Genomic DNA, 26,532 nt, shown 5'->3' with positions numbered 1-26,532 from the left:
GAAGTCTGAAGTCTACCAACATTTTAGCTTGCGTTTCAGAGTAGGTGTGTGCGTGAGTGTCGCAGTAGTGTGTCACATGCAGCATGAATGAAAATGAAGAGAGGAGAGTAGCCGTTAGTTTTGCATAAAAGGAGCACGAACCGTCAAACGTAAGGGGAGGAAAGGGGCAAAAAATAACAGGGGGACAAGAGATCTTGATGGAAATATTAAAAACTGAAGATTGTGCACGGGTCCCAAATCACAAGTCCAAGTTGAGTCTCAAGTTTTTGCGTACGAGTTGAAGTCAAGTCTCAAGTCACTGATGTGTGCGATTTAAGTGCAACTTGAGACCAAGTTGCAAACTAGAGTGCCCATCTCTGCTACAGACCTGTGCCGTTTTAGTCACTCCTCATAGAGGATTGTTTAATTTCCCCCAACCTAACTTAGAAAGTCATTTTATCCTGACATTGTTTATAGGTCAGGCTCTGTTGCTGAGTCTGAGACTTGTTAACTCAGAGGCTTTGGAGGAGATCTCAGCCCCAGGAGGAGACTTCAGAGAGTCCAGAGAGAGACCTCTCCAGTGCTGGATGGTGAGCCATTGAGTCAGTGACCTGCTGTAAGGAGACGGTTGGCTAAGGAAGACTCACATATTCCACTCCATCATGGACCACAGTAGGACTTAACTGTACACACAAATACAGCTCCAGAGACCTCAGATAACACTCCATTCATACTGGTCTGCTGCAGACTTGGAGCTAGAACTGTGGTGCTTAGAAAAACCTCAGAAATACCTGATGCTCTTTTATTTTGAAGTGCTCACAGTTGATTATTTTGGGTTATTAGTACCAGTGTGTTTCGATAAGTGGTGGACATTTTAACTTGAATTTACCTTGGATCCCACAATCCTGTTCACAACAGTGTTCAACACTCCAGTAAGAGTCCTCTGCTCTGTTTCACTAGTTACTCTCTTGGCTCCGGTCATTTCTACGCTCTTCTGACTCTGGTCCAATCCTTACATTTACTCTCTACAGTGTATTCCTCACCTTCTACTGAACAGTAGCCCAAACTGGTTATAACAGGGTATGACCAGCTTCTGCTGGGTGATACGGTGTCCTTCTACGCGAAAGCTCTTATGAAAAAATGAACCACCAGTGTTACACTACAGTTTTAATCTTTATTGAAGCCAAACTAAAAAATGTTTAAAATCAGGACACAAGTGACAAAAACCAGACCATTTACTTTAGTAAATGCTGCAACCCAGGTTTTCTCTAAATGACACCTAAAGTCACAGATGAAGGTGCAGCAGAAGACGTAGCAGAGCAGAGAAGGCCTCACAATAAGCAAAATTACACTGAATATACTGATGCATTTGTCATATTTATCACATTAAATAAAACTTAACTTTTAATCTACAAAAATATATAAAAACTTAAAATATTTAAGAGCAACTAAACCCCAGAGTTTCAGCTGAAATTCATCAAAGCTGAAATTTAAAAAAAATGCCTTTAAAACATCACTGACATTTGGAGAGAGGGGAAAAGAAAGATAAGCCGACCAATCCTTTTTTTTTTTACTGCTGAACTGCAGTTGATGTTTACATGTCTTCAGAACAATGAGATCATCCACAATGAGCTGACGTCACATCAGGTCTCAAAGATACACCAGGAGGTTGCATCAGTGTAAATGGGTCAAAACATGCTTTTTTAACCTCCCTCTTTGATTTGTCATGTTTTGTACTCTATGAGGTCTAATCTATCAGAGCTCCTATTAGATAAATCTGATTAGTTGAAAAATATCAGAAGTTTCTGATTGAGGAGTTGATGGTGGGTCCTGAGGCTCGACCAGCGGAGAAGCACTGATGTAGACCACACAGTTTTGTATGTTATCCACCCTGTTTTAGGAAAAACACGATTTTAGAACATTTCAGTCAATAGTGCCACATTTCCCACAATCCTACAGTGCCACAGTAACATCTCTGATTGGCTGATCCCGGCTTTTTGCACCAAACTTTCGCAATCTGTCCAGATCGGCCTCTACTAATGAATTTAACGGTTGTTTTTCAACTAAAGATGGTTTCAATGAGGAAATAAAGATATAAGGTTATCTGGAAGACAAAAGCAGGGACATTATCAACCTAGTTTCATGGCAACAGCCCTACATTATCCACAATCCTATAGTGCCACAGTAACATCTCTGATAGGTGGAGCTTCACATTTTGTCTGTGGCTTCTACCAGTGAAGTGGCAGTCGGGGGAAAAGTGGGCGGTTACTGTTGATCTCTGTGGTGATGACCGACGGCACCAGATCAGCCAGTAGAAATGTTTCAAAAGGATCAGTGGCAGTGTTTCAGCCTGAAGAGGGCAGTCTCTTTGCTCATTTTTAACACAAAAGTAGAATTTAAACACTTTGCTAAAGAGTCAACATGTGGACCCTAACTGTTCAACAGCACTACTACCCATATACATGTTTATATCTGACTACAGTGGACTGAGGGTTTAGTTACTCTTTAAATGAACAGTACAGTAAATGAATAGTAATAATGGTTACATGAATGATACATGTCTCATATAAAAGAGGCAGAAGGTTACACAAGACAGAGGAAAATACCAAACAAATACAGCAGCTGCACATATCTTACAGAACCTTCAAATCTAAAAGACAACTGCAGGTGATCATTGTTTACATCACCAGGTAATAATTAACCCTCTGAGCCCTGAAGCGTTTGGTCTCTCCTGGACTTTTTGTCTTAAAAAGCTTGTAAAACATCAGCCCTGTGGTGCACAGTCAAGCTCTGAACATCCTTTCTTCAGGACTACCTGGGCTTTAAGAATATGTGTGCTGCAATAATGTCACATGAATGTTAAACTTCTGGGACTAAAGACAAGAGAAAGAACTAAACAGAAATGAAAACTCAAAGATATTTATGTTCGACACACAGTACAAAAATAGTGAAGAAGACATTTCTGCACAAACTTGTTCTCAGGTCTCTGAGGAACCAAAAAGTAAAAATAATAATCAATCTGTGACAAAAAATTCCTCAAATGATTCACATATTTACAAAATGTCCTCGTTGAGTTGGCTGAATTTACATCATTATCCAAAGCATTTCCTTCTGCTGCAGTGACACAGAGGGTAGGGATGAGTATGGAAATCCAGTACCAACACTGTCCTGGTACCAAGACAACCCATACCTACTGGACTGAATTACAACACAGATACCGATACTTCATATCACTATCCAGCCACCACAAGGCAACTTCCTGTCACCCCAAATGAAAGGCACGCTCTCCACTTTTCTAATCCAATGTTCTACTAGCATCTTTTCAACGTACTCCAACGTACTTATTCATTTATCTTTCATTGTTAATACAAAACCAGACATTCACCAAGCTGAAGAGTCAACAACCTGAGTCATGGAGAGTTATATCAACATAATTCCCAAATCTAAAGAGGGGTTAGCTGGTAAAATAAGAATTTTAGTGACTCTACAAACTAACTAGAGAAATGTTATCTGAAGGTGGTGTCCAAACTCCTTTAACAAAACGTGATCGTCTATTACTATACTGATACGAAGCTAATAAAGTTAGCTAAATATGCTCTGAGGTAATGTCGTCACTTTATACTCTCTAGTAGAGGGCAGAGAAATAATAATTTAATCCTATTTGAGGTTAAGTTTTATATTTTAATATCCAAATTGTTCTAATAATCCTGTTTAGCATCTTGTTTCTATGCAAAGTCCCATTCAGATAGACAGGACCAGAAGTTGCACCCATATTTCACGCAGAAATCATGGGGGCTAGGAACAAGGTGGACACTGAAAAACATGTTTCTCACATTGAGATAAGAAGCCCAAAACTTCTATTGTTGATAGTGACAGTGTATCTCTGAGAGGATCCCCCTTGTGGTCCCCACAGACTCCCACAATGTTGACAAATATCAATAAAAACGTCCCTGGCTCCACCGTCCTCACTGAGACAACAGGCAGTCATCAAGATAAACACATCAGTAGTCCCTGGGGATCTGTCTGGTTTTGACCTGGAGAGAAAAATCAGAAAAAGTCTCTTTAAATCAGTAAAATCACTCAGAGCTTTTTCCTAATGACATCATGCCAAACAGTCTGAATCCTCCACTAAATAAAGATGTGTGCAGTACCTTATAGTAGCAGTAGAGGGCAGTGTCGTATATCAGCAGACCACCAATCAGGACCACACATCTGATGATCAGGTCTCTCAGAGGGTCTGAAACAGATTTGACATCATCACATTTGATCACATGACAAAGTCAGCTCAATACCTTCAGACCACTGAACCAGAGTCAAGTTAATGTTTATGAAGCTTTTAGATCTAGAAGAGCCCTTCATTTATCTCAGCAGCCCTGAAGTCATGAAAACAGGAACATTTCTGAAATCTGACAGGGATTTAGGAAACATCTTCATCAGGGACGTCCTGATCAGGACCTCAGTATCAGATCAGAGCTGATTTTGGCATTTTAACTGATCCAGGATCAGCAACCTGAGCTGATTTCTCCACCCCGACCATTTACATCAGCTGTCACTAACTGGGAACACTGGAGCAGAACATCAACACACCAGTAACGTAGCAGCGTTAGCAACCCCATGGCTAACATGTCAGCAGTGTGGAGGAAGTTTTAATGTGACTAAAATAATAATGAGCTTTTCTTTTCTGAGCTGATGATGAAATATTTAGTAACGTGAGCAGAAATGAGTGAACACCTGCTCAGATAAGAGAGTCTGACAGGAGTGAATGTGAATATACTGGTGGAGAATGACAGTCACTGTTTGAGCCAGATAATCAGAGAAGTTACCTCCGACAGTGAGAGAGAGAGTCTGGCTCTCTGAGGAGAAGTTATGGGAGAGAACATGGAGGTGATAAACACAGCTGTACTGCCCTCCGTGGCTCTGGGTTGCAGGAGGAAACAGGAAATGGGCAGAATGGTTGACAGCTGTCAGGGTGTAGCTCTGTGTTGTGACGGAGTCAGAGAAGATGAGCTGGAAATCTCCTCCTTCATACTGAGGTTTGATGGAGCATGTGATGTTGAAGCTAGTGCCAATGAGGGCCTGGAAGCCCTGCGGCGTGGCCTCGGAAACCCCGTCAGTGGAGAAGGAGAAGGTGATGTTTGGCTTTTCAAGCAAATCTGGAGAAACAAACGGACATAATGGGAGGACATAAGAGGACATGTTACTTTATTACAGCTCCAAGACTCCACAGACCGATGCTCTCAGATCTCTGATGTAAACATCACTTATTGATTCACATCAGTTTATCAGAGAGGTTTTTAGCCCATGACTCGTTATTTAATTCTGCTCCTCCAAAAACGCTAATGCTGATGCTAATGCTAACGTCCCGTTACTCTCATATCACTCCAGATTCCTCAAATTCATGACATCAATATTTATCAAGTCTGTGTTTTTATTTATTAAATATTCAATGAAGAGAATATTCCAGAATCTTTTGCCAATTTGGTGCCCCCCCCCCCACACCCACACCCACACACACAAACACACACCTGACAAAGGTGTTCCTCTGTAAATGTTACAGTAGAGGTCTAAACATAATTGTCCTGCTGTTCTTTAACTGATGCTGTCATTGATGTCTTGCAGCTCTGAAGTGATTCTCTCTATGTTAGATGGATTTTGTAGTCTTGTTGCTCTGGTTTAGATAAAGGTGTAATGGTTGATGTTTCACACTGACACATCCACATACAGGTACCCATAATCCTCATGCATTCATGGTTTTTCTTCTTGTTATTCTGAGTTGATTGTTTGTTACTGCATGTCTGCTCCTTATTATTACATCTACATGATTATGTGTTCAGAGTTTTTCTGTGTTTTGGTGTTTCAGTAATATTTTAACATTATTTATGAAGCTCTTCCTGCACATCATATTTATCTATGCATCTCCTTTTAATGGTGAAAACATAAAATTGAGCTGAAAATCAAATAGGAAATTGTTTTCTATGCAGTTTGTAGAAACTGAATCAGGATACCAAATTCAGATGTGATGTTCAGTATTACCTGAGCAGATCACCTCAAGGCCCTCATCGCTGAACTCAAATCCATAATCTACACACTTCAACAGAGAAGACGTTGTCTGGACACAGGAAGGTCTGATCCCCCACACCGGCCTTCTGTTCTCATGTTTCACTGCTCTTGTTGAAACAGCAGAACCACATTTCAGAATTGTACACACTACAGCTGCAGACCTCTGGTCCCAGCCAGAACCCCACTCTACCAAAGGTCTCCACCCTTTCACGTCTTTCGTCCCCAGTGTTCCTGCACACCGGCTGGGCTCTCCCACCAACCTGAAATAATCTGGATCTAAACAGACAAGAACAGAATTATTAAAGGAAATGAACTAGTGAGTCAAATCAAAGCTACGTCTGCTCTCTTACTTTCACAGGAGAGTCCAACAGCTTTACCAGGTGAGCAGGTGTTTCTACCTGAGCCAGATCCTCCACAGTCCAGGAGAGTAGACTCGTTACCTTCACACTGGAAGTCTCTGGTCCAGAGCGGAGCCTCCACTTCTCCAAACATTCCCCCCTTGAAGACTGAAGGAGCCCCACAGCCCAGCTCCCTGCAGACCACCTGGGCACCCTGCAGGTCCAAGCCCTCCTCACACACTGGGGACCAGCGCTGGTCAGACTTCACCTCCAGTCTGCCTGAACACAGACCAGTCCCATTCACCAGTCTGACTGAGTCTGTGGAGATTTAGGAGAGAGACAGAGAACTTGATGACAATCTAAAACCAGTCCTTTCTCTTCACTGGTTCCTGTCCAAGCTCAGCTGTAGGAGGATGGTAACAGGCTCAGACAAGGATCCTGTTCTTCACTGAACAAGATTCACACCAGAGCAGATGGTAGGAGGAAGTTATCCAAATGTACTAGTGAGTACAGCTGCCTACATTTCAACTTTTAAAATAATCCATTAATCCATTTCATTTATATATCACATTTTAAAAACATTCAAGTTTACAAAAGTGCTGCAGAGTAAAATCACAAAAAAAGATCACAAACACTGCAGAAGAAAAAACATTAAGAGGAAAGAAATAAAAGAACATAAATAAAAACAGATAAAAACACAAAACAAAACCATATAAACATTTAAAACTAGTGCAGACTTCTGCTATTAGCCCTATCTCCCAATAGTAAAGAATCCTTTAAAAAATCCGGATCACTCCCAAAATCTAATCAGTTCTTCCTCATGCCATTTCTGATATTTCCTGAACATTTCATCAAAATCCGTCCACACCTTTTTGAGTTATGTTGCTAACAAAGAAACTAACAAACAAACCCTGCCGATCATATAACCTCCTTGGAAATAAAACAGGAAATAAAACTGTGGGTTTAAAATTAGGTAAAAGAAGAGAGGGTCCAGGTCCCTGAGAGGTGCCTCCTGGGCTCTACCTGGGCCAAAAATGATCAGTTCCGTTTTCTTTTCATTAAAATTTAAAAAGCTCAGGTACATCCAGTCTTTCATTAAAAAAAACAAACAAGAAAAAACGTTCTTCTTTGAATTTGTTTTGTTTCTTAAACAAAACTGTTTGAGCTCCACAATGATGGACTCCAGACCACCTGCTTGATGATCAAATGTCTTTTCCTCACATTTGCTGTTATCAAAGTGTTTCTGAATGAGCACAGCTCTTTTAATAATCTTTCTCTTTTTCAACTCTAACTCACAGTTTACCATTACAGAGGTACAAACAAGGTCTACAGGCAACAATAGTTAACACTCATTCAAATGGGAATTTCTGGACAAGAGAACATAGAAGAGAAAATAAGCAGGACAAGTTCATATGAGACTCTGTTAACATAGTGATGTGAATGAACAACATTCAGAAACATTTGGACACTAATGTGTTAATACTGATACCTGAGCAGGTGATTTCCATCCCAAAACTGCTGGACTGATCCTCTGTTACCACACATTCCTTTAATGTAGATTTAGACTCTACACAATCACGGATAACCCCCCACACAGGTCTGTCAGAGGATTCATCTATCTCTCTAGCTGAAACAGCAGAGCCACAGTCGAGTCTTCTACAGATCACAGCTGGAAACTTTAGATCACGCGTAGAGTACGAAGCATCCACTGGTCTCCACTCTCCATGGTGTTTCCACTCTAGTCTACCAGAGCAGGTGCTGGATCCTCCCACCAACCGGACTTCATCAGGGTCTGACCAAAGACAAGGAAATAGTTCATAAAAGACAAAGGGGGTCTACTTCACCTCTTCTCCAGCAGATCTACAGTAAGTTGTGGAGTCCCTCAGAACTCAAAGCTCAGCCCCGTTCTCTTCTCAGCTTTACATTTTCACATCAAGTTCAATAATCCACACACACAATATCTTTACCACTGTAATGCTGATGACTTCTAGCTCCAACTACACAGAAAAACTAAATCTGACTCTAAATTATCACAACTGTCTGAACAAATTTTCCACCAAGTCTATCAAAACAAAACTGAAGCTGTTTGTTATTGGTCATTTACAACAAACGTCTACTAAATCTGGACAGCTGTTCACATCCTTCAGAGGAATATTTGGCATGTCCTTTCTAATGTAAACCCTGGTCCTGGTCTTAGGAAGGTTTGTAGAGGGTATGAAAGATCCAGGTTTATTTCCATCAGTGGATAATTAAATTAAGATTAGGATTAAATTAATGTGACTCTGACATATAAAGGATCTTATCTTAAAGATCTCTCTCCTCTCAGTAATGTTGTCAGATACTCAGAAAAACAACCGGAGCCTGTTGGTGACAAAATGAAGAATGTGTTGAAGCTGCAGGCTGATGCAGTCTACATGTTAAGTTCATATTAAATTCATCGTTTAAGTCCAAACACTTCTGATTTTTTCTTTCACCACACTGAACAGAGTAAAATGGAATCATTGTAGCAGCTCTAAAGTTCTGATCAACGTGAAGTCAAACTTACCTGAGCAGGTGATCTGCAGGTTTCTAGAATATGACGGTGGATCAGTCCTTGAGGAGCTCTCTGGTCGTCCCAGTGAAAGTACAGAACCACAGTCCAGCTGTCTGCACAGAGTCTCTGCAGACGTCAGGTTCCACTCAGACAGAGAGACGTTTACTGCTCTCCAGTCGCCTCCATCTCTCCTCTCCAGGATCCCAGCACAGCGGCTGGCTCCGCCCACCAACCTGACATCATCAGGAACCGCTAAACAGAGACACACAGGTAATCAGTGCACAGAGTTAGAGACAAAGGAAGACAGGAAACCCTCTCACTCCTCCTTCATGTGTCTGTAAGTTTGTGTCTTCAGCCCAGAGATCTGAAGAGAGCAGAATAGAAATACAACCGCACACAGAAAAACTGACCACAAGATTACTGAGAAGAAACGGCAGTCCACTCTGAGACACTCTGATGTGATCCAAATCCTTTATTAAACAGGGATGAAGGCATTTCAACTGCAGCAAGTCTTCATCAGGACAGCTGCTGTTTCTACCATGGCCTCTATCTGAAATCAATCTGCTCCTTCATTCTTTCATTTTCTGCTCTTTTATGCTGGTCCTCTCATCCAGAGAGAACCTGATCCTGGTTCTAATGTTCTAGACCGTTCTGACCCGTGTAGCTCTCACCCTCCTCTACCTATATAAAGAAAGTGAACTTGTTGTCAGTTCATAGTCACATTTATGAGCTTCATGATAAAAACTAAAGGAGCCAGAGCACACAGCAGAGACATGCATCCATCACTGACAGCTGAGCTCAGTCATATCTAACACCATGAAGATGGACGATAAACAGACACAAAACAAACAGGCAGTTTTTATACAAACAAACAGAATATGTTCATTGGCACATGTTCCCTTTTAAATACCATAACCATACCTTAAACAGGAACCCCCCTCCTGCTGTAGTTGGTTTGATCCAAAAGTTGCTGCATCAGCTGAGCTGACAGCAGTAGATCCTCACAGACTCAGACACGCTAACAACAGGGGCTAGTTAGAGACTATAGAGCTGCAGGGTTTCTTTGAGGTGTAAATATGAAACAGCATTAGAGACATTTATTAACCCTTCTCAGGCTGTTTCAGCGCCCTGTTCAGTTCTGATAGAGAGAGTTCAGAGCTGAGTGAATCCTGAGGACAGCCAGAGAATGAGCAAGTCATTTGATCAACACTCAGTCAGAGGAAAAATGGAGCTATTTGACAATTTCAGGTCAGGATCAGTGAAACATCTACCTGTGGACAAACCTCCAGGTGTAAAGAGTAACACAGCAGGGGGCTTATTTTAGGGGAGATCAGCAAACACACCAGGAGATGGCTCCACCAAATCTGGATTTAAGTGGTGGATAGAAGGACACAGATGATTTACTTCAAGTAAAAGCACTGAATTCAAAACTTTCATTGATGAATAAAGGTAAATGGTATCACCAAAATAACACATTTATTGAGGATAACATTCTTCATATACAGAATGTTTCAGATCAGATTTCTCTAGGAGGGTTCAGTCTGGCTGTGTGCACCACGTCCACACCCATGTGTAGACAAACAAGGGTTTTTAATCAGATGATCAGAGATGTGTTTGTCTGAGTCTTTGCATGAGCTTCATCAGCGCACAACCACAAATATCATCACACCACCATGGTCAGGGAAAGAGTGAGTCAAATCTGAGTAAACACATGCTATGGAGTCAGATTTACAGATGCTAAATGGACTTAAGGTTGAAAAGCAGCTTTTTAAAGGTCTTTAACACTACAGGTCACACTTGCCTGACAGGATGGACGTCAGTATAGACCAATAAAGCAGTGGGAGCATTTTAGGGTTAAATGTCTGACGTCAAACGCCACTGATCTCTGCAACTGTCTGCTGTAGTAAACTGGATATAACCGAGACATGACACGGTCTTTAGATAATTATTAATTCACTGTTTGAATTATTCTGTGGCTTTCAGGGGAGCCCCATTTTCTCTAACCAAGTCACATTTTTGATTGATTTTTGTTCATTTATTTGGACCCCGATCAGCCTCTACCTACAACCTGACCTGACCTGTGGAGATAAGGCACGCTGCGTCAGTGACATCTTCACTTCTTAACCCCCCCCCCGCTTTTATTATGTCCCCCTCTTTTCGCGGTCATATCAGTCTTACCTGACTATTATCATTATTATGATTCTGATAAATATCTTTTACAGTCCAAAATTGTAATTATTGTATGACTTATTAATCTCTACACATTTTAACTGTTGTTTAATCTGTACATTTTTTATTGCCTTCTGTCTCTTCCTTATATTTTAGATCATAGGCGTCAAACTCAAGGCCCCGAATGATTACATCCGGCCCGCGAGATCAAATCATATTTGTATTATAAGTGGCCGGCCAGTATGAGGTCTGCAGATTTCCTCCAGTATTAAAATGTAAACTTGGACTAGATTATTTAAAATATCCATGTCAAGCCATAAAAATCTGAAAAAGTAAAGAGTAAAATAAAGTAGATAAAAAGTCAAGACTGTTGGGGAAAAAAACAGTTTGTTTTATATCATATTTTCAATTTTGCATCTAAAGATTATGACTCAAACTTATGTTTTTGACTTTTCATTTAATACTTTGACCTTTTCAACTCATAATTTGGACTTTATATATCACATTTTTATCCTTTATGTTCCCAATTTTAAACTTTAAGTCATCTTTTGACATTTTCAACTCCTTACACTGGCTTTTTAATCCCATATTTTGACTTTTAAACTCATGATTTCAATTTTTTTTCTCATATTTTGACATTTTAAATTGATTATTTTTACTTTTCATATCATATTTTGACCTGTTACACTCCCAGTTTTGAATTTAAATCATATTTTTACCTTTTGAAGTAAACATTTTGAATTCTAGCTCATATTTTGACATTTTAACTCTTAATTTGGCTTTTTAATCCCACATTTTGACCTATCAGACTCACAATTTAAAATTTAAAGTCATATTTTGACTTTAAAACTCATGATTTTAAATTTTGTCTCATGTTTTGACCTTTCAAACTTATGATTTCAACTTTCATATATTTGCTCTTTAAAAACATTATTTTTCTATTTTTAATATCTTGCTCTGATCTTTTGAACAAATAAGAAATTTTATCTCAGATTTGAGCCTTTAACTTATCATTTTGACTTTTTTGAATTTCCTCATGATTTATCATCAGTGATGTTTCTTTCATATTTTATCACAAATGAGGTTGACAGTTTAAGGTAGTGTTGAACCTGTGAGGCTCTCAGGTTGGACCTCAATCCAGAGTCCGGCCCCTGCTGTGATTAAGTTTGACACCCCTGTTTTAGATGCTTTTACATTTCAGTGTAGGTTCTATAGGAATGTGAAGCATGTTAATGGACACTTCATGCATTTAAATGGACTCAAGGAAGACCCCCCTTTGAATATTTTATTTTATATTAATTTGTAAATTACGTAGTTCAGTTCCAACCTGATATATTCATGCAGAAAACACTAGTAGAGTTTTATCAGGTTTATTTTTGGTAAAAGCGAGTAAAGATTACACAGGCACTGTTTGGGGCAGCCGGTGGTCTTGCTGACGCACAGCTGCGCACGCGTTCAATAGACGGAAATGCCCGCTGGTATGATGCCACGCTGAACTGATGTGCTTGTGTTCGTGTATTTACTGGTGAGTACAGCGATAAACTGTGATAAAACTATGGATACACTTAACAGAACAGATGTGCAACGAGTGTGTGTGGACAAAGACGTCTGTGAGTGCAAATAAGTAATGTTATGTCGAAGTTTGCAACTTATTTGATAGTCTTTGAAGTGCCGCACCTGACGTATTTTTCCAGTGAAGATGCAGGTAGTTTATCAGACTTCCTGCTTGAATTTGTACTGTGTGAGTGTGCAGAATATTTTCAGTGTGTGTGTGAATGACGGAGGATATGGACATTTATTAGCAGCATTAGTCAGTGAGCGACAGGTGTACATGTTGTTCAGTAGACCGAGATGCCCGCTGGTATGATGCCACGCTAAACTGATGTGCTTGTGTTCTTGTATTTACAGTCAAAAGTTAATTTAGCAAACCCATACACACCTGGAAGCCCCTGTTTTTGTCCAGGTGTGCAACATCAGCCTTAGGTCTCTTTTCTGTCGTTGGTTCCTGTGTTGCCTGGATTGGTCTAGGTTATTCTGGGTTTGTATTCTTGGTCTTCACTTTTACTCTGGAATCTTTTATATCTGAGGTTTTAAAATGTTTTGCTAACTTGACATCGTTTTTGTGTTTTTAATGTCCTACTGGGTTTATGATGTTGAGTTACATCGCTGGTTTAGTCTTTCATGGGTTCTTCTGTTGTTGGGGTTTTGTTTTGTGATGTTTTGCTGTTGTGTTTGACTTTCTGTCGTCATTGTGATTCTGCTTATTGTCAAAGATTTTTGTTAACCTCTGTTTTTAAAGGTGCTATACAAATAAAGTTTATTATTATTATTATTATTACCTAAGTAGCAACTAATCTTCTAAGCGCAAACACACATGATGTTAAAATCATGATAACATCACATGCACCACATGTACATGATATATGAGCAGCAGGTCAACATCAGAGTTAGCAGTCATTCTGACACTTCTGCAGCAGGGAGTTGTAGTCAGTGGTCGGGGGGGCAAGTAGGGCAAGAACCCTATGAACGATTTTCATTGGTCAATAAGAGCAGGCTTAGGGGAAGCTTGAAGCTTCTCATTGGCCAATAAGGAATAATTCCTGATTATAAGGAAAGGTTGGCAACCCGAAATTAAACAACTTAAGTATTGCACAACAAGTTTAATAAAAAATACATAATAAAAACAACCATATGAATGACCTGAGCAGGAATAGGCTAAATGTAGAATTCTGCTGATTCGTGAGATTTATTATGTAATAAATAAGCAAGCAAGCAGCTCTGAGATATTTACACTGTTGTACACCTTTACACTAATGTACATAAAATAAAATAATGCTGACAACTGTTTAGAGCTCCCTCTAAACATCTCATCTGAGGCTGTCCTCTCAGCCCTCCCATTATTCAGACTAGGGCTGGGCGATATGGCCTGAAATTGATATCCTGATATATTTTTGCTGTATCCCGATACATGATACACACTGCCTGGCCAAAAAAAAAGTCACCACCTGGATTTAACTAAGCAAATAGGTATCCTATTGGATAATTACTGCATGGGCGATTATCTTTCAGCTGGCAACAAGTTATTTAACTCGAGCTGATGCAATGAGTAACTTCTCATTTCTTAAACAACCATGTCGAAAGACACATCCTGTGGTCGTGGAAAAGATGTTAGTCTGTTTAAGAAGGGTCAAATCATTGGCATGCATCAAGCAGAGAAAACATCCAAGGAGATTGCAGAAACTACTAAAATTGGGTTCAGAACTGTCCAACGCATTATTAAAAGCTGGAAGGATAGTGGGGAACCATCGTCTTCCAGGAAGAAATGTGGTCGGAAAACAATCCTGAATGATTGTGATCGACGATCACTTAAACGTTTGGCCAAATCAAATCGAAGAAAAACAACAGTAGAACTCAGGGGTATGTTTAATAGTGAAAGTAAGAGCATTTCCACCAGAGCCTGACCAATATGGGGTTTTTGGGGCTGGTGCCGATACCGATATTGGGGGCTAAAAAAAAGCTGATATCCGATTTATCAGCTGATATCTGATATATTGGCCGATATCCAATATATTGGCCGATAACTGATATTTTGGCCAATATATGAAATAAGAACATTGATATACACAGGATATATACTGTACATGAACACAAATGTGGACATGTGAATAACCAGTTGCATTTATCTTTGTTTATTTCACAAAGATGCAACTTAGACGACATTAAAATGCTGTATAATAGTCTTATACTGTGGCTGTGAACAATATTAGACAGGAAAATGATAAAGAGAGCTGTATTTACATGGTTGTGGCAAATATGCTCATAGAGTATGTTTACAATGTGTTTCTTGAAAACCCTGAGGAAGGCCACAAGCTTAAATGTGCCTGTTTTACAAAGCTGTTCTCTAAAGATCTACTATTAGTGAAACTTTCTGTCTCCACACTGGTAGAATATGTCACAGGAAAGATAAACACCATTTGAATGCTTTTCTGGTTTGTGTTTTTCAAAGTAAAAGCCCAGTTTAGCATATCTATAGAGAAACTCAGTTCACTTGTACAGAATGCTTTTATTTTGAAAGTTCCCAACACAGCATAAAGATTGGGCTCTGGAGGAATGGAAGAAGGTCATGTGGTCTGATGAGTCCAGATTTACCCTGTTCCAGAGTGATGGGCGCATCAGCGTAAAGAGAGAGGCAGGTGAAGTGATGCACCCATCATTCCTAGTGCCTACTGTACAAGCCTATGGGGGCAGTGCTATGATCTGGGGTTGCTGCAGTTGGTCAGGTCTAGGTTCAGCAACATTATGTGCCCAAAGGATGAGGTCAGCTGACTACCTGAATATACTGAATGACCAGGTTATTCCATCAATGGATTTTTTCTTCCCTAATGGCACGGGCATATTCCAAGATGACAACGCCAGGATTCATCGGGCTCAAATTGTGAAAGAGTGGTTCAGGGAGCACGAGACATCATTTTCACACATGGATTGGCCACCACAGAGTCCAGACCTTAACTCCATTGAGAATCTTTGGGATGTGCTGGAGAAGGCTTTGCGCAGTGGTCAGACTCTCCCATCATCAATACAAGATCTTGGTGAAAAATTAATGCAACACTGGATGGAAATAAGTCTGGTGACATCGCAGAAGCTTATCGAAACAATGCCACAGTGAATGCATGCTGTAATCAAAGCTAAAGGCGGTCCAACGAAATATTAGAGTGTGTGACCTTTTTTTGGTGGCGACTTTGTTTTGGCCAGGCAGTGTGTATAGCAGTATTTTAAAAATGGCCTCTCAGCAACTGTGTAATGTTTAATTTAGCCCCAAATGACACTAGTTTGGTGATAAAAATAGACTGTTGTATTGGATTTTTAATAAACTTGTTTGCAGAAAGTAAAAATCAATATAAAGTCCAATTTAGAAGGTTTTTTTTTTTAAACTTCATTCAATCTTTACTAATAAATCAAAAATACATAAATCATGAAATACTCAATCTTTTACAGTGTATGGAAAGACCTGAAATGTGTTCTATGTTATGTTTACTATTGCTGACTATAAAATGATTATTTTCCTCATTAAGGGTTAGGGCTGTCAGTATTTAACTACAGTCACATTTGAATTTCATTTATTATTTTTTACAGAATTCAAATTATATTTGAATGATTATGCACATTTTAAAAATCAAAATGTATGTAAAACATTGTTGCTTTAATCACCGTGTACTAATACATTTGTCCACTAGAGGACCCATGAACATTACATTACAGATTACAATGAAGAAATACTAGTAATGAGCCAAAACCAGTTATTGTTAGTTTTATTAACATTTTACTGCAAACAGCCACCTGCTTCATTAAGATGCCTTTAAGAGGTTGTTGGTCAACTTTAATACGAACAAACAGGTTAGAAATTGAACATCAAACAAAAATAAATTATATTGTGCCGCTTAAATGGAAATGACATGTTTCAAAGAACAAAACATTTTCAAAAATGTTGGTAATCTGTTGTCCCTACTGGTTGTTAGCCCAAAACACGAGGCTATCCACTTTTTTCTGAATCATCTGCTGATGAAAGCTGGAGCAGTTTCTGACAAGTTCATAACATGAGAGCATCTTTAGACCTTATTCAAGAAACTGTCCTGTGTGATCATGGGGGAAAACAAGCTTGTCTGGATGCAAGATTAACTTCTTGTTGTCGGTGTTTTGAACTGTAAGGCTGAGATAAGGCTCTGTAGTTGAGGAGAGTGGATCACGTTTGTCCGTTGCTGGGCCGTTTTCTCTCTGACCTGTACAACTCTGGCAGGAAGTTTTCAGCGAAATGTTCGCGCCCAGGTAAATCTCGTGTTCTGGGTTAAGTGTCTTCTCAACAACACTGGGCTCATGTCTTTAGCAGCGTGTTGTGTTACAACCACTGTTATCTCGGAGTCATCATATGGCGTATTTTAACGAATACCATGTGAGTTAGACCTCTTCCTTTTCCAAGTTGAACGACTGCTCAACTCTGCAGATCCAGCGCTGTTTCTTGCTGTCTCAAAAGTCAGCTAACTCCCCGCTAACTAGCCATGCTGCTCTGTTTACCTTCCTCTTTCCTTGCTTCTCACCGCTGATGCGCATGTGCAGAGGAGTTCTCTGGATGGGCGCAGCCCCGCAGGAGAGAGAGTGAGCTCTCTGCTGTGAGAGATGCATTCAGGGACAATGGGAGAAGTGAAACTCCAGCGAGAAATGCACGCTGACGGCTCAAAACTTCCACATAATTTATACTTGGATATTCGCGTTATAGTCATTTTATACATCGTGGGTGGCAAAAGCCAGGATACATCAAGTATACTCAATATATCACCCAGCCCTTATTGAGACTATGATTACCTGAAAGATAGGTACCGTCAGGACTGCAGGATAAGAGCCTAAAGCGTCTGTCCTCCTCCACACACAGCCACCTCCATGCAGACATGTGCAGCAGCAGGGAAGAGCAAGGCTTTGGCTAAATAATCTTACAAATGCTTGACCTACATTGGTCATATTGTTAGAATACCAGCATTTCTGCTACAAATCAACACTGGAACTGTGTTTTTATGTTTAACTGCTTTGTGGAGAATTTCTCTAAAAATGACTAAAGTGAAATGTTACATCTTACCCCACAGACGGGCTGATTCTGACCATCAGTAGTCTTGGTCCTAACACTCGACAGAAAGTAACACAGTTATTCTAATACTGCTCACATCATAGATCATCTTTAGGTAGATGTTTGTGGATATAGGATAGATTCATATTTAAATGTCTATACCATTCATCTAAGCATAGATGGATATGACACATATGTGGATATTACCTTAATATTAAGAACTAGAGAAGTTGCATTTCCTTGCAGCAAATGCATTGAAATGCTGAGGCTGAAGGTGGAAAATGGGAAAATTTGAAATTTGAAGTTGCTAAAAGCAGTGAAACAAAGCTGAAAATAAAAAGGTATAATCAATGGGTGAAAAGATAAACTTGTTAAGAGCCATGGTGATGGAGCATCAAGGAGCTTTAAATGGCATTAAATTGCTGAAAAGCATAAAAATAGCTGAAATGTGTACATGTATGTGTCTGTATGATGGTGTGTGTGTCTGTATTAAGGGGTGTGTGTCTGTATAAAGGTGTGTGTGTCTGTATGAAGGTGTGTGTGTCTGTATGAAGGTGTGATTGTGTTTATAATGTAAAGATGATAGCTTTAAATTTCCCTAATTAAAGCCGCTTGTATGTTATAGTTCTGGAGAATGTTAAAGCATGTCTTTGTAATTGTATGTGTGTGTATTACTCCTAGGTTTCTATGGTAATGAATGCCTGTATGACATCACAGCTGAAATCTCCAAAACTGTAGAAGATAACTAAAAGCTCAATACATGTTGAATTGCTGAAGAGTTTGTCTACGTTTAAAGCAAAAATGAAGTTTGTAAGCGGGCGTGTGCAAATCTGTAGAATCTCAAAGTTGAAGCAGTTTTAGGCAGAACTCCAGAAATCTTCCATTCATTTTGAATGGGCAAAAAATGTGAAAAATGTTACATTTTGTAAAAAAGCAAAAGGGTTAGAAATATGAAAAATCAAGCACACTTCTGCTGAACATGATAAAAGTTGAACTGTGAGAATCAGACAAACTGTGGAGACTGTGAAAAGTGAATAATACTGAAGAAGAAGAATAAAGGTTAGAGAAGAGCAGTATGTTGAAATGCTCAGCATTTCAACATACTGCTCTTCTCTAACCTTTATTGTGGTGAAATGCATTTCACCACAATAAAGGTGAGAGAAGAACAATATGTTGAAATGCTCAGCATTTCAACATAATGAAAATGAACACGATAACAACAGGATAATAATGCATCTTAGATATCTTCTCATATCATTGCATTATTATATTTGATTATATGGTCTTTTTGCATAGTATGCATGATTTATATTATAAATTATAATGATATTAGATCAATATTATTTCATACATTGAAATGACATAAGAGTTAGAGATGATATGACATATTGTTTTGATTGTGATACTATGAGCTTTCTATGTTTTGTTCTTGTGCAGCATGAATGGAGGAGCTGTCACACAGCGTTAGAACTAATTCTGCTATCAGAAGGTTTTAGTCAGCCTGTCTAACACTGGCTATGAGGCAGTTCTATATTTCAGATCAGAGCTGTGTGGTAGATAACAAGATGCTTATTAAAGTGATATAAGTTTTTGATTAGTGGACTTCTGCATATGACTCAGTAACTGGAAAACAAGTATGTTAAAACAAGTTCTTTCATGTCTAAAGATACACTTCACCAGAAATCTTCACCAAAACTATAGAAGATCAGCGGGTGACACTGTGCCGGTGCAAGGTTAGAAGACCAGAGACACGACGAGGGTTAGTTTGTGCCCTGCTCACTCTGACCGCGTCTGAAAACGTCAGGTTCATCTACTGATGTGCAGACGTCCCTCTTTAAAGCTTACTCCTGGGTCGCCACTTTAAAACCCTGGAAAAGTGTCCAGTGCACCAAGAAGCTTCCTCCAATACAAAAACAGGGTAAGTTTGAGAGTCAAACAAAGAGAAGTGAAGAGGCAGAGTGGTAAATAGGGCTGAACGATTTGGGAAAATAATCTAATTGCGATTTTTTCCCCCAATATTGCGATTGCGATTTGTTATGCAATTATGTCTCAAGGTCCTCATTTTATGTGTTTTCTATTAAACAACAGCAGTAAATAACTTTATATTATAACCAACACAATATTAGATTAAACAAGGGCTGATCAATTCTGAAGAAAAATATCTATATATGATGATTTTGACTCTTGTTGCAAATTCGTGATGAATTGCTGTCTGAAAGGGGGTAATTTTTGATGTCATTTATAAGAAAAAACTACAAAAATGAAGAAAGTTGGCTTATTGTAGACTATTCTTAAAAGGGCACTTGAATAACTGGTATGTAATGCATAATGTCTCTGCAGCAAAAAAAAAGAAAAAAAAGAAAATTAAACTGGCATTTTGACACAAATTTCAGGTTAAGAAATCATTGCACCTTCTGCGATTTGATAATTGCAGCATGCCAAATTGCGATTTAATCTAAATTTCGATTAATTGGCCAGCCCTAGTGGTAAAACCAGAAGGCAGAGAGCCTGTGTAGCCTGAGAGCAGAGCTAGACTACTGTACAGACAGTGAGTGTGTGTGGAGGAGGAGGACGATGTCAAAGGTCAACAGACTAACAGAGCCATAGATCTTAGAAAGAATTGGACAAACCCTGTGTAACGTCAGTCGTCTGCTTACAATAGGCAAGCTCAAACAGTTCTTGAAGCCAATCCGTGGATGCTTCCATATTGAAATCGTGGTCTCAACCGAACTTTGGATCAACCTAACGCCCTGCCCACTAAGCGCGGCTTCCTGTCAGCCTGCTAGCTAGCATTCTGGTTGACAGAAACGGAGCCTCTGCCTGCCGAGCTATCTGTCAATCAAATGAGACGTGACAATCAGCTTTCATCCTAAATATAATCAAAATAGGCTTGTTCGGTATACCGGTACTAAATTGGTACCGGAGTACTGGGGCATTTAAAACGGTACTATACTGTGCTTGGATGAGAGCGGTAGTTTTTTTTTTTTTTTTTTACGTAACGTCACCGCATTGTAATTTGAGCCGAGGCAAGCAAGACGGAGCAAGCAGGCGAGCCTTAACCTTTAGGGGCGGCCATTGTCGTATAAAAAGTGCATGGTTTATAAAACATTAATAACTTTTGAGCCATACGTGACAGTTGTTTGCCGTTTTTTTTCTGTGAAAGCTGATGGTTTTCGCCGTTCATTTGATACCCTGGACGGCCTTGTAGCTCTAAAGGACGCCATTCTAACAAGCCTGGAACTTCGGTGACTTTTCGGGGTTTTTAAAGACTAAATCCACTGCGTTGGAGCTGATTATAAATGCCGTTTTCGATCGTGTTTTGATTATGTTCCGCGGATGCTGCCATCTTTTTTTGGGGCAGTGAGGTCATTTTGTCATGCAAAGCATCTTGGGAGGATTTTCAACCAATCAGAAGGTGGTGCTTCTCATGTCATGCTGTTTGTAACTCCGCCTGCCCAAACACCTTTAGATAATATTAAGTTTGACAAATACAGGAAAAATGTTATACGTTGTATGTTGTGTGTGTATATATATATATATATATATATATATACAGTCAAGCCCAAAATTATTCATACCCCTGGCAAATTTAGACTTAAAGTTACTTTTATCAACCAGCAAGTTTTTTTTTTTTTGACCGGAAATGACACAGGCTTCTCCCAAAAGATAATAAGACAATGTACAAGAGGCATCATCGTGGAAAAAAAATATTTCTCAACTTCTACTTACATTTGAACAAAAAGTGGCATGTCCAAAATTATTCATACCCTTTGCAAGCTGTCAGTCTATGGGAAAATCCAAAGTTCTATACCATTCCAAGTAGTCCAAGCTGTTCTAAAGCATCCTAAATACCCTGATTCGTTAGGAACAGCTGTTTTAATCAATTCAACAGGTGAAAAACAGCAGCTCTCCGCAGTTGGTTTGTGGACAGTATTGGCTAAGACAAAAGAGCTCACTGAGGACGTGCGACTGCGCATTGTGGCTGCTCACAAGTCAGGAAAGGGCTATAAGGCCATATCTAAATGTTTTCAAGTTCCAGTGGCTACAGTGCAAAGTATTATTAAAAAATACAAGACGATCCGCACTGTGGAAAATCTCAGAGGACGTGGTCGGAAGCCAAAAGTGACACCTGTGCTGGCCAGGAGGATAGTGAGAGAGGTGAAAAAGAATCCAAGGATCACCACCAAGGCCATCCTGGTGAATCTGGGCTCTGCTGGTAGCAACATCTCAAGGCAGACAGTCCAACGGACACTGCACACTGCTGGGCTCTATGGACGCAGAGCAAGGAGGACGCCACTTCTCCAGATAAGGCACACAAAAGCCCACTTGGCCTTTGCAAATGCTCATCTGGAAAAGAAGAAGACTTCTGGTCTTCTGTTTTATGGTCAGATGAAACAAAAATTGAATTATTTGGCCACAATGATGTATCCTTCATTTGGTGTAAAAAAGGAGAAGCCTTCAACCCTAAGAACATCATCCCTACTGTCAAACATGGTGGTGGGAACCTAATGCTTTGGGGGTGTTTTTAAGTCAATGGGCCAGGGAATCTAATCACAGTAAATGGCACCATGAAGAAAGAAGAATACATCAAGATTCTCAAAGACAACATCAGGCAGTCTGCAGAGAAACTTGGCCTTGGGCACCAGTGGACATTTCAGCACGATAACGACCCAAAACACACAGCAAAAGTGGTGAAGAAATGGTTAATGGACAAAAACATTAACATTTTGCAGTGGCCCAGCCAGAGTCCTGACTTGAATCCAATTGAGAATCTGTGGAAGGAGCTAAAGATCAGAATGATGGCAAGGAGACCCTCCAACCTGAAAGAGTTGGAGCTCATCGCAAAAGATGAATGGGCAAAAATACCAGTGGAGACATGCATAAAGCTGGTCAGCAATTATAGGAAGCGTTTGATAGCTGTAATAGCCAATAAAGGCTTTTCTATTGATTATTGAGAAGGGTATGAATAATTTTGGACATGCCACTTTTTGTTCAAATGTAAGTAGAAGTTGAGAAATATTTTTTTTCCACAATGATGCCTCTTGTACGTTGTCTTATTATCTTTTGGGAGATGCCTGTGTCATTTTTAATCAAGAAAAAACTTGCTTGTTGAATAAAAGTAACTTTAAGTCAAAATTTGCTTGGGGTATGACTAATTTTGGGCTTGACTGTATTTATATATATATATATACATATATATGTATATATATATATATATATATATATATATATATCCTCATATCAGTAAATGGTTAAGTATTTAAAATAGTAATGATGGTAATAATATTAGCTTTTAGCTTTTTAAACCTTTAAATCCCACACAAAGAAAATATCTGTTCTTTTGATTTGTTTGCAGTTTTTTCTGTGTCTAAACATTGACAGAAACAAACAATGACATGTTATGTTTTTTAACACATTAATTTTTTTTACTGATGCATAGTTATAGTTCTAAGATTTTCTATAAAAATAAAGTCAATAATGACATTTTTTGTGTTCTCTTTTTATTTGGAAAAGTATCGAAAAGTATCGAAATACATGTTGGTACCGGTATCGATACCAAAATGTTGGTATTGTGACAGCACTAAATCCAAATGATCATGGTACAAAAAAAATTCACCCCCTGTACAGTGGGAGCACAATAAGACACTAGCTAATTAGACACATTTGGTGTTTTGAACCAGGCTGTAAACCAGTTTATTTTGTGTGTCAAAACCAGCTGTTAAACGTGTGCAGAAGGGACTTCGGGTGTTCCTGCAGCCAGCCTCAAGTGGACAGTCCCGGTATAGCAATTTTTTGCACTTCCACATTGGCTTTATTTTTAAGGACCGGAGGTTGCTGCTTGAACAGAGCACACACAATAAGTGGTAAATTCAGTCTTAGTAATGTGAAGACCAGAGTAAAATATTATCAGATATTCATAAATTCAATTAACCGATTACAGACAGGATTATACAATAAATCTACTGTCCTGCTCATATTATCCATATATGCCTTAATTCATGTCAAAGCCTGTCATTAATGAGATTAATTTCTTTAATCTCTTAGTTGTACCACAGGTGTGAGGGTCCTACCTGAGCTCCAGAGCCACAGAAACACTATCAGCACTCTCTGATCCATCACTGTGTCACCTCAGCAGCCTGTCCCTCTCTGTGCCCCTCCCTGGCTGTTCGTCTTCTTTATCAAACCTCCAGTCATGCCCTGCCCCCTGACACTCATCTGCCTTTTTCTAATCTATTCCTGTTCACCTCATACTTTTAATCACAAACTAGTTTTAAAAAAGCAGAAAAGTACCAACATTTATAACCAAGTGATAGAAAAATAGATCTGTCTCAGCAGCCACAGTGAGATCAACAAGTCCAGTTTTATCCTTCTAGTTCAAAAAGGCTTTATCAAAGCAGATCCTAGTGCATAAAATATCCTCATTTATCCAGTCAGGATAACATGGATTTCATGTCTGGGTCAGGTGTGTGATCCCAGAAGGACTGAGGGTTTCTGACCTGAAAGTGTTTGACAAGTGAAAGTTGTTTTCCATGTTATGGACATATGGACATTGTTTACATCGTCACCTTTGAAGAAGAATAGAGATGAACTTGTTTTAGGCGTATTCCTGCTTGGATGCTTGTCAGCAACGACACAAACACACCATGAGGTCAGTGTTTTCAACCTTTTTTAAGGCACGGCACATTTTTAGATTAAGAAAAATCCCAAGACACACCACAAGCCAAAAATATTACAAAATGACACATTAAGAGCTTTGAGAGTTCCCTCAGACACCTTTGTGGTTTCTCTCATTAAAGTTGCCTGTTTTTCAGTTTGTTCCTGCAGGTGAACAAAGTAGTCCGTGTTCTTGTTTTGAAGTGACGGGTGTTTTGTTTGGAGATGGTGTTTCAGTTTGCTTGGGACCACTGCACTGTTGGATAGCTTCTCCCCACACAAGCATAACGGAGTCGGTACAGTCAGATCTCTGGTCAACGTTAATCCAAATGAAAGGTAAATCTCACTGTACTGCCTTGAACTCACCACTTTTGGCTTCTTTTGACCACCACTCACACTTGGCATCTGATGTCGGTTAGAAAATTGACCAGGACCCTGGTTAGAGTCTTCGTTTTTCCTTTTCAAATTTTTATCCATTGCTGTTGCACTTCTCATCACCACATTTATCATGCAGCACTAATTGTGTTGTCTAAAAGCAAAAATCAAACTGCTCCTAAGCTCAGACTGACAGCGGAGCACACCTCAGGTCAGGTGTTTCCACTGATTGTCTGAATAGATTCGATTCAACCCATTCATGAAGGGATATTTAGTTACAGAACCTGTTTATCTTCAACTTTTAGGAGATTCTCAGAGATGACGTTTAAAAACATACAATCAACATTCAAACCAGGCATGTATTAAAGATTTCGAGGTTTGCATTAAAAGTTGACCTCACGCTATTATTATTTACTATTTGACCTCCATGTGGCCCATCTTGCTTATGGCTTTTCTTTGGTCCTCTGTCTTTATAATTGTTAAATCCAAAAGTCAGCCTGGCGTCCTCTTATAGGTTTGTTTGAGCCTTCAGTGGAGCAGAGCTGCTCCACCATGTTTGTTTAAGGCAGAGATAGTCACTCAGTGCAAGTCCAAATTAAATCAGTTGTTGTTACATGGATGAAAATAAAAACGAGTAAATTTGATAAATAATTGTTACTTAGAGTGAGTCTGTAATGTATAATTACAGTAGAGCTTCTAATGTTTACAGTGTGGTAGTAGTAGTAAAAGTCACTAAACATTTCAGATACAGTTTATGCAGTGTGCTGCTCTAATGATATCTGTAGTAGACTGTGACAGTGTCTGCTTTATCTGTCACTCTATCATTCACCACTGCCTGTCTGTGATGTGTGTGCTACAGGAAGACACCTATGCTCATTAGTTAAAGATAGAACCACAGCACTGATAAATTAAATGTGTATCCTGTTATGTACGTTGTGTGTGGTTGTGAATGCTCTGTTAACTTGATATAAAATCTACATGAGATGTGAGTTTATCTTTCTAAATAACCAGAGTTCCTCTTCTCTCTGAGCGCTCTGTCATTTCCTGCTGTGAACAGCAGCAGTCCTTGCGTAAGTAGTGCAGCTGTGAAACGGAGGAATACTGGTAGTAAAATAAAGCACACTGTAGGAAGCGTTTTCTATGGGATTCACAAAACACTCAGGATTTGAGGCAGTGCTGTTCTTGAACGTAGCACCCTAGACGATCCCCTGTATTGTGTGACAGCCCAGAGTGGCTACTCTGGAGAACCTGGAGAGTTCCCAGTGGGCATGCAGCATGCAACAGGCTTCACTAGCTAAGATGGACACAGGCAGGCTTACTGTTTGAGTTACATTCCCCCTCAAAAAACTCTCTGGATGTGTCCCATATCCCTCCCTAATCATTTTATAGTGCACTCTAAATTCTGAGTGATAAATGTTGTTCACAGAGCCCTAGCCATTTTGCTGCCCTAAGAACCCCCCCAAGTTACTCTGCTCTTTTCTGCTGCATACGTCTCATTAGGTAGTTCTGCCCTTTTTAACAACTTTTTTAACAAATACAACATTTTTAGTAGTGATGCACGATCTAAAAATTTTGGAACCGATAATGATAACTGATAATCCCCTGCTCCTGATGGCTGATACCGATAAGATAACCAATACATTTTTTTAATCAAGAAGTTCATAAAAAGTAGCTAATGCTCATTTGGGGGTTAAAAAGATTAATATGTAGAGACTAAATATAGTTACGACCTTTTCTTACTGATGCAAGTTATATCAACACAAAAAAACCCAAAAAACTTCTGACTTTCAAACTTTTTATTTTAGAAGTTT

General features: G+C 39.4%; 1 protein-coding gene across 1 annotated transcript; it reads right to left on the bottom strand.

Moving 5' to 3' along the window:
- Positions 1–1,219: 1,219 nt before the first annotated feature.
- On the bottom strand, positions 1,220–23,809 carry LOC121511334 (scavenger receptor cysteine-rich type 1 protein M160-like). The gene is made up of 8 exons (XM_041789981.1): positions 23,764–23,809; positions 8,923–9,162; positions 7,867–8,169; positions 6,390–6,695; positions 6,013–6,315; positions 4,803–5,132; positions 4,131–4,216; positions 1,220–4,013 (listed from the first exon to the last, which is right to left on the bottom strand). Exons 1-8 carry the CDS (start codon positions 23,807–23,809, stop codon positions 3,981–3,983), a joined length of 1,647 nt encoding a protein of 548 aa, XP_041645915.1. The 3' UTR covers positions 1,220–3,980.
- Positions 23,810–26,532: the final 2,723 nt, after the last annotated feature.

This window comes from Cheilinus undulatus, linkage group 1 (assembly GCF_018320785.1).
Source record: "Cheilinus undulatus linkage group 1, ASM1832078v1, whole genome shotgun sequence".
Classification (NCBI taxonomy): Eukaryota; Metazoa; Chordata; class Actinopteri; order Labriformes; family Labridae; genus Cheilinus; species Cheilinus undulatus.
This window is presented reverse-complemented; position numbering and strand designations above follow the sequence as displayed.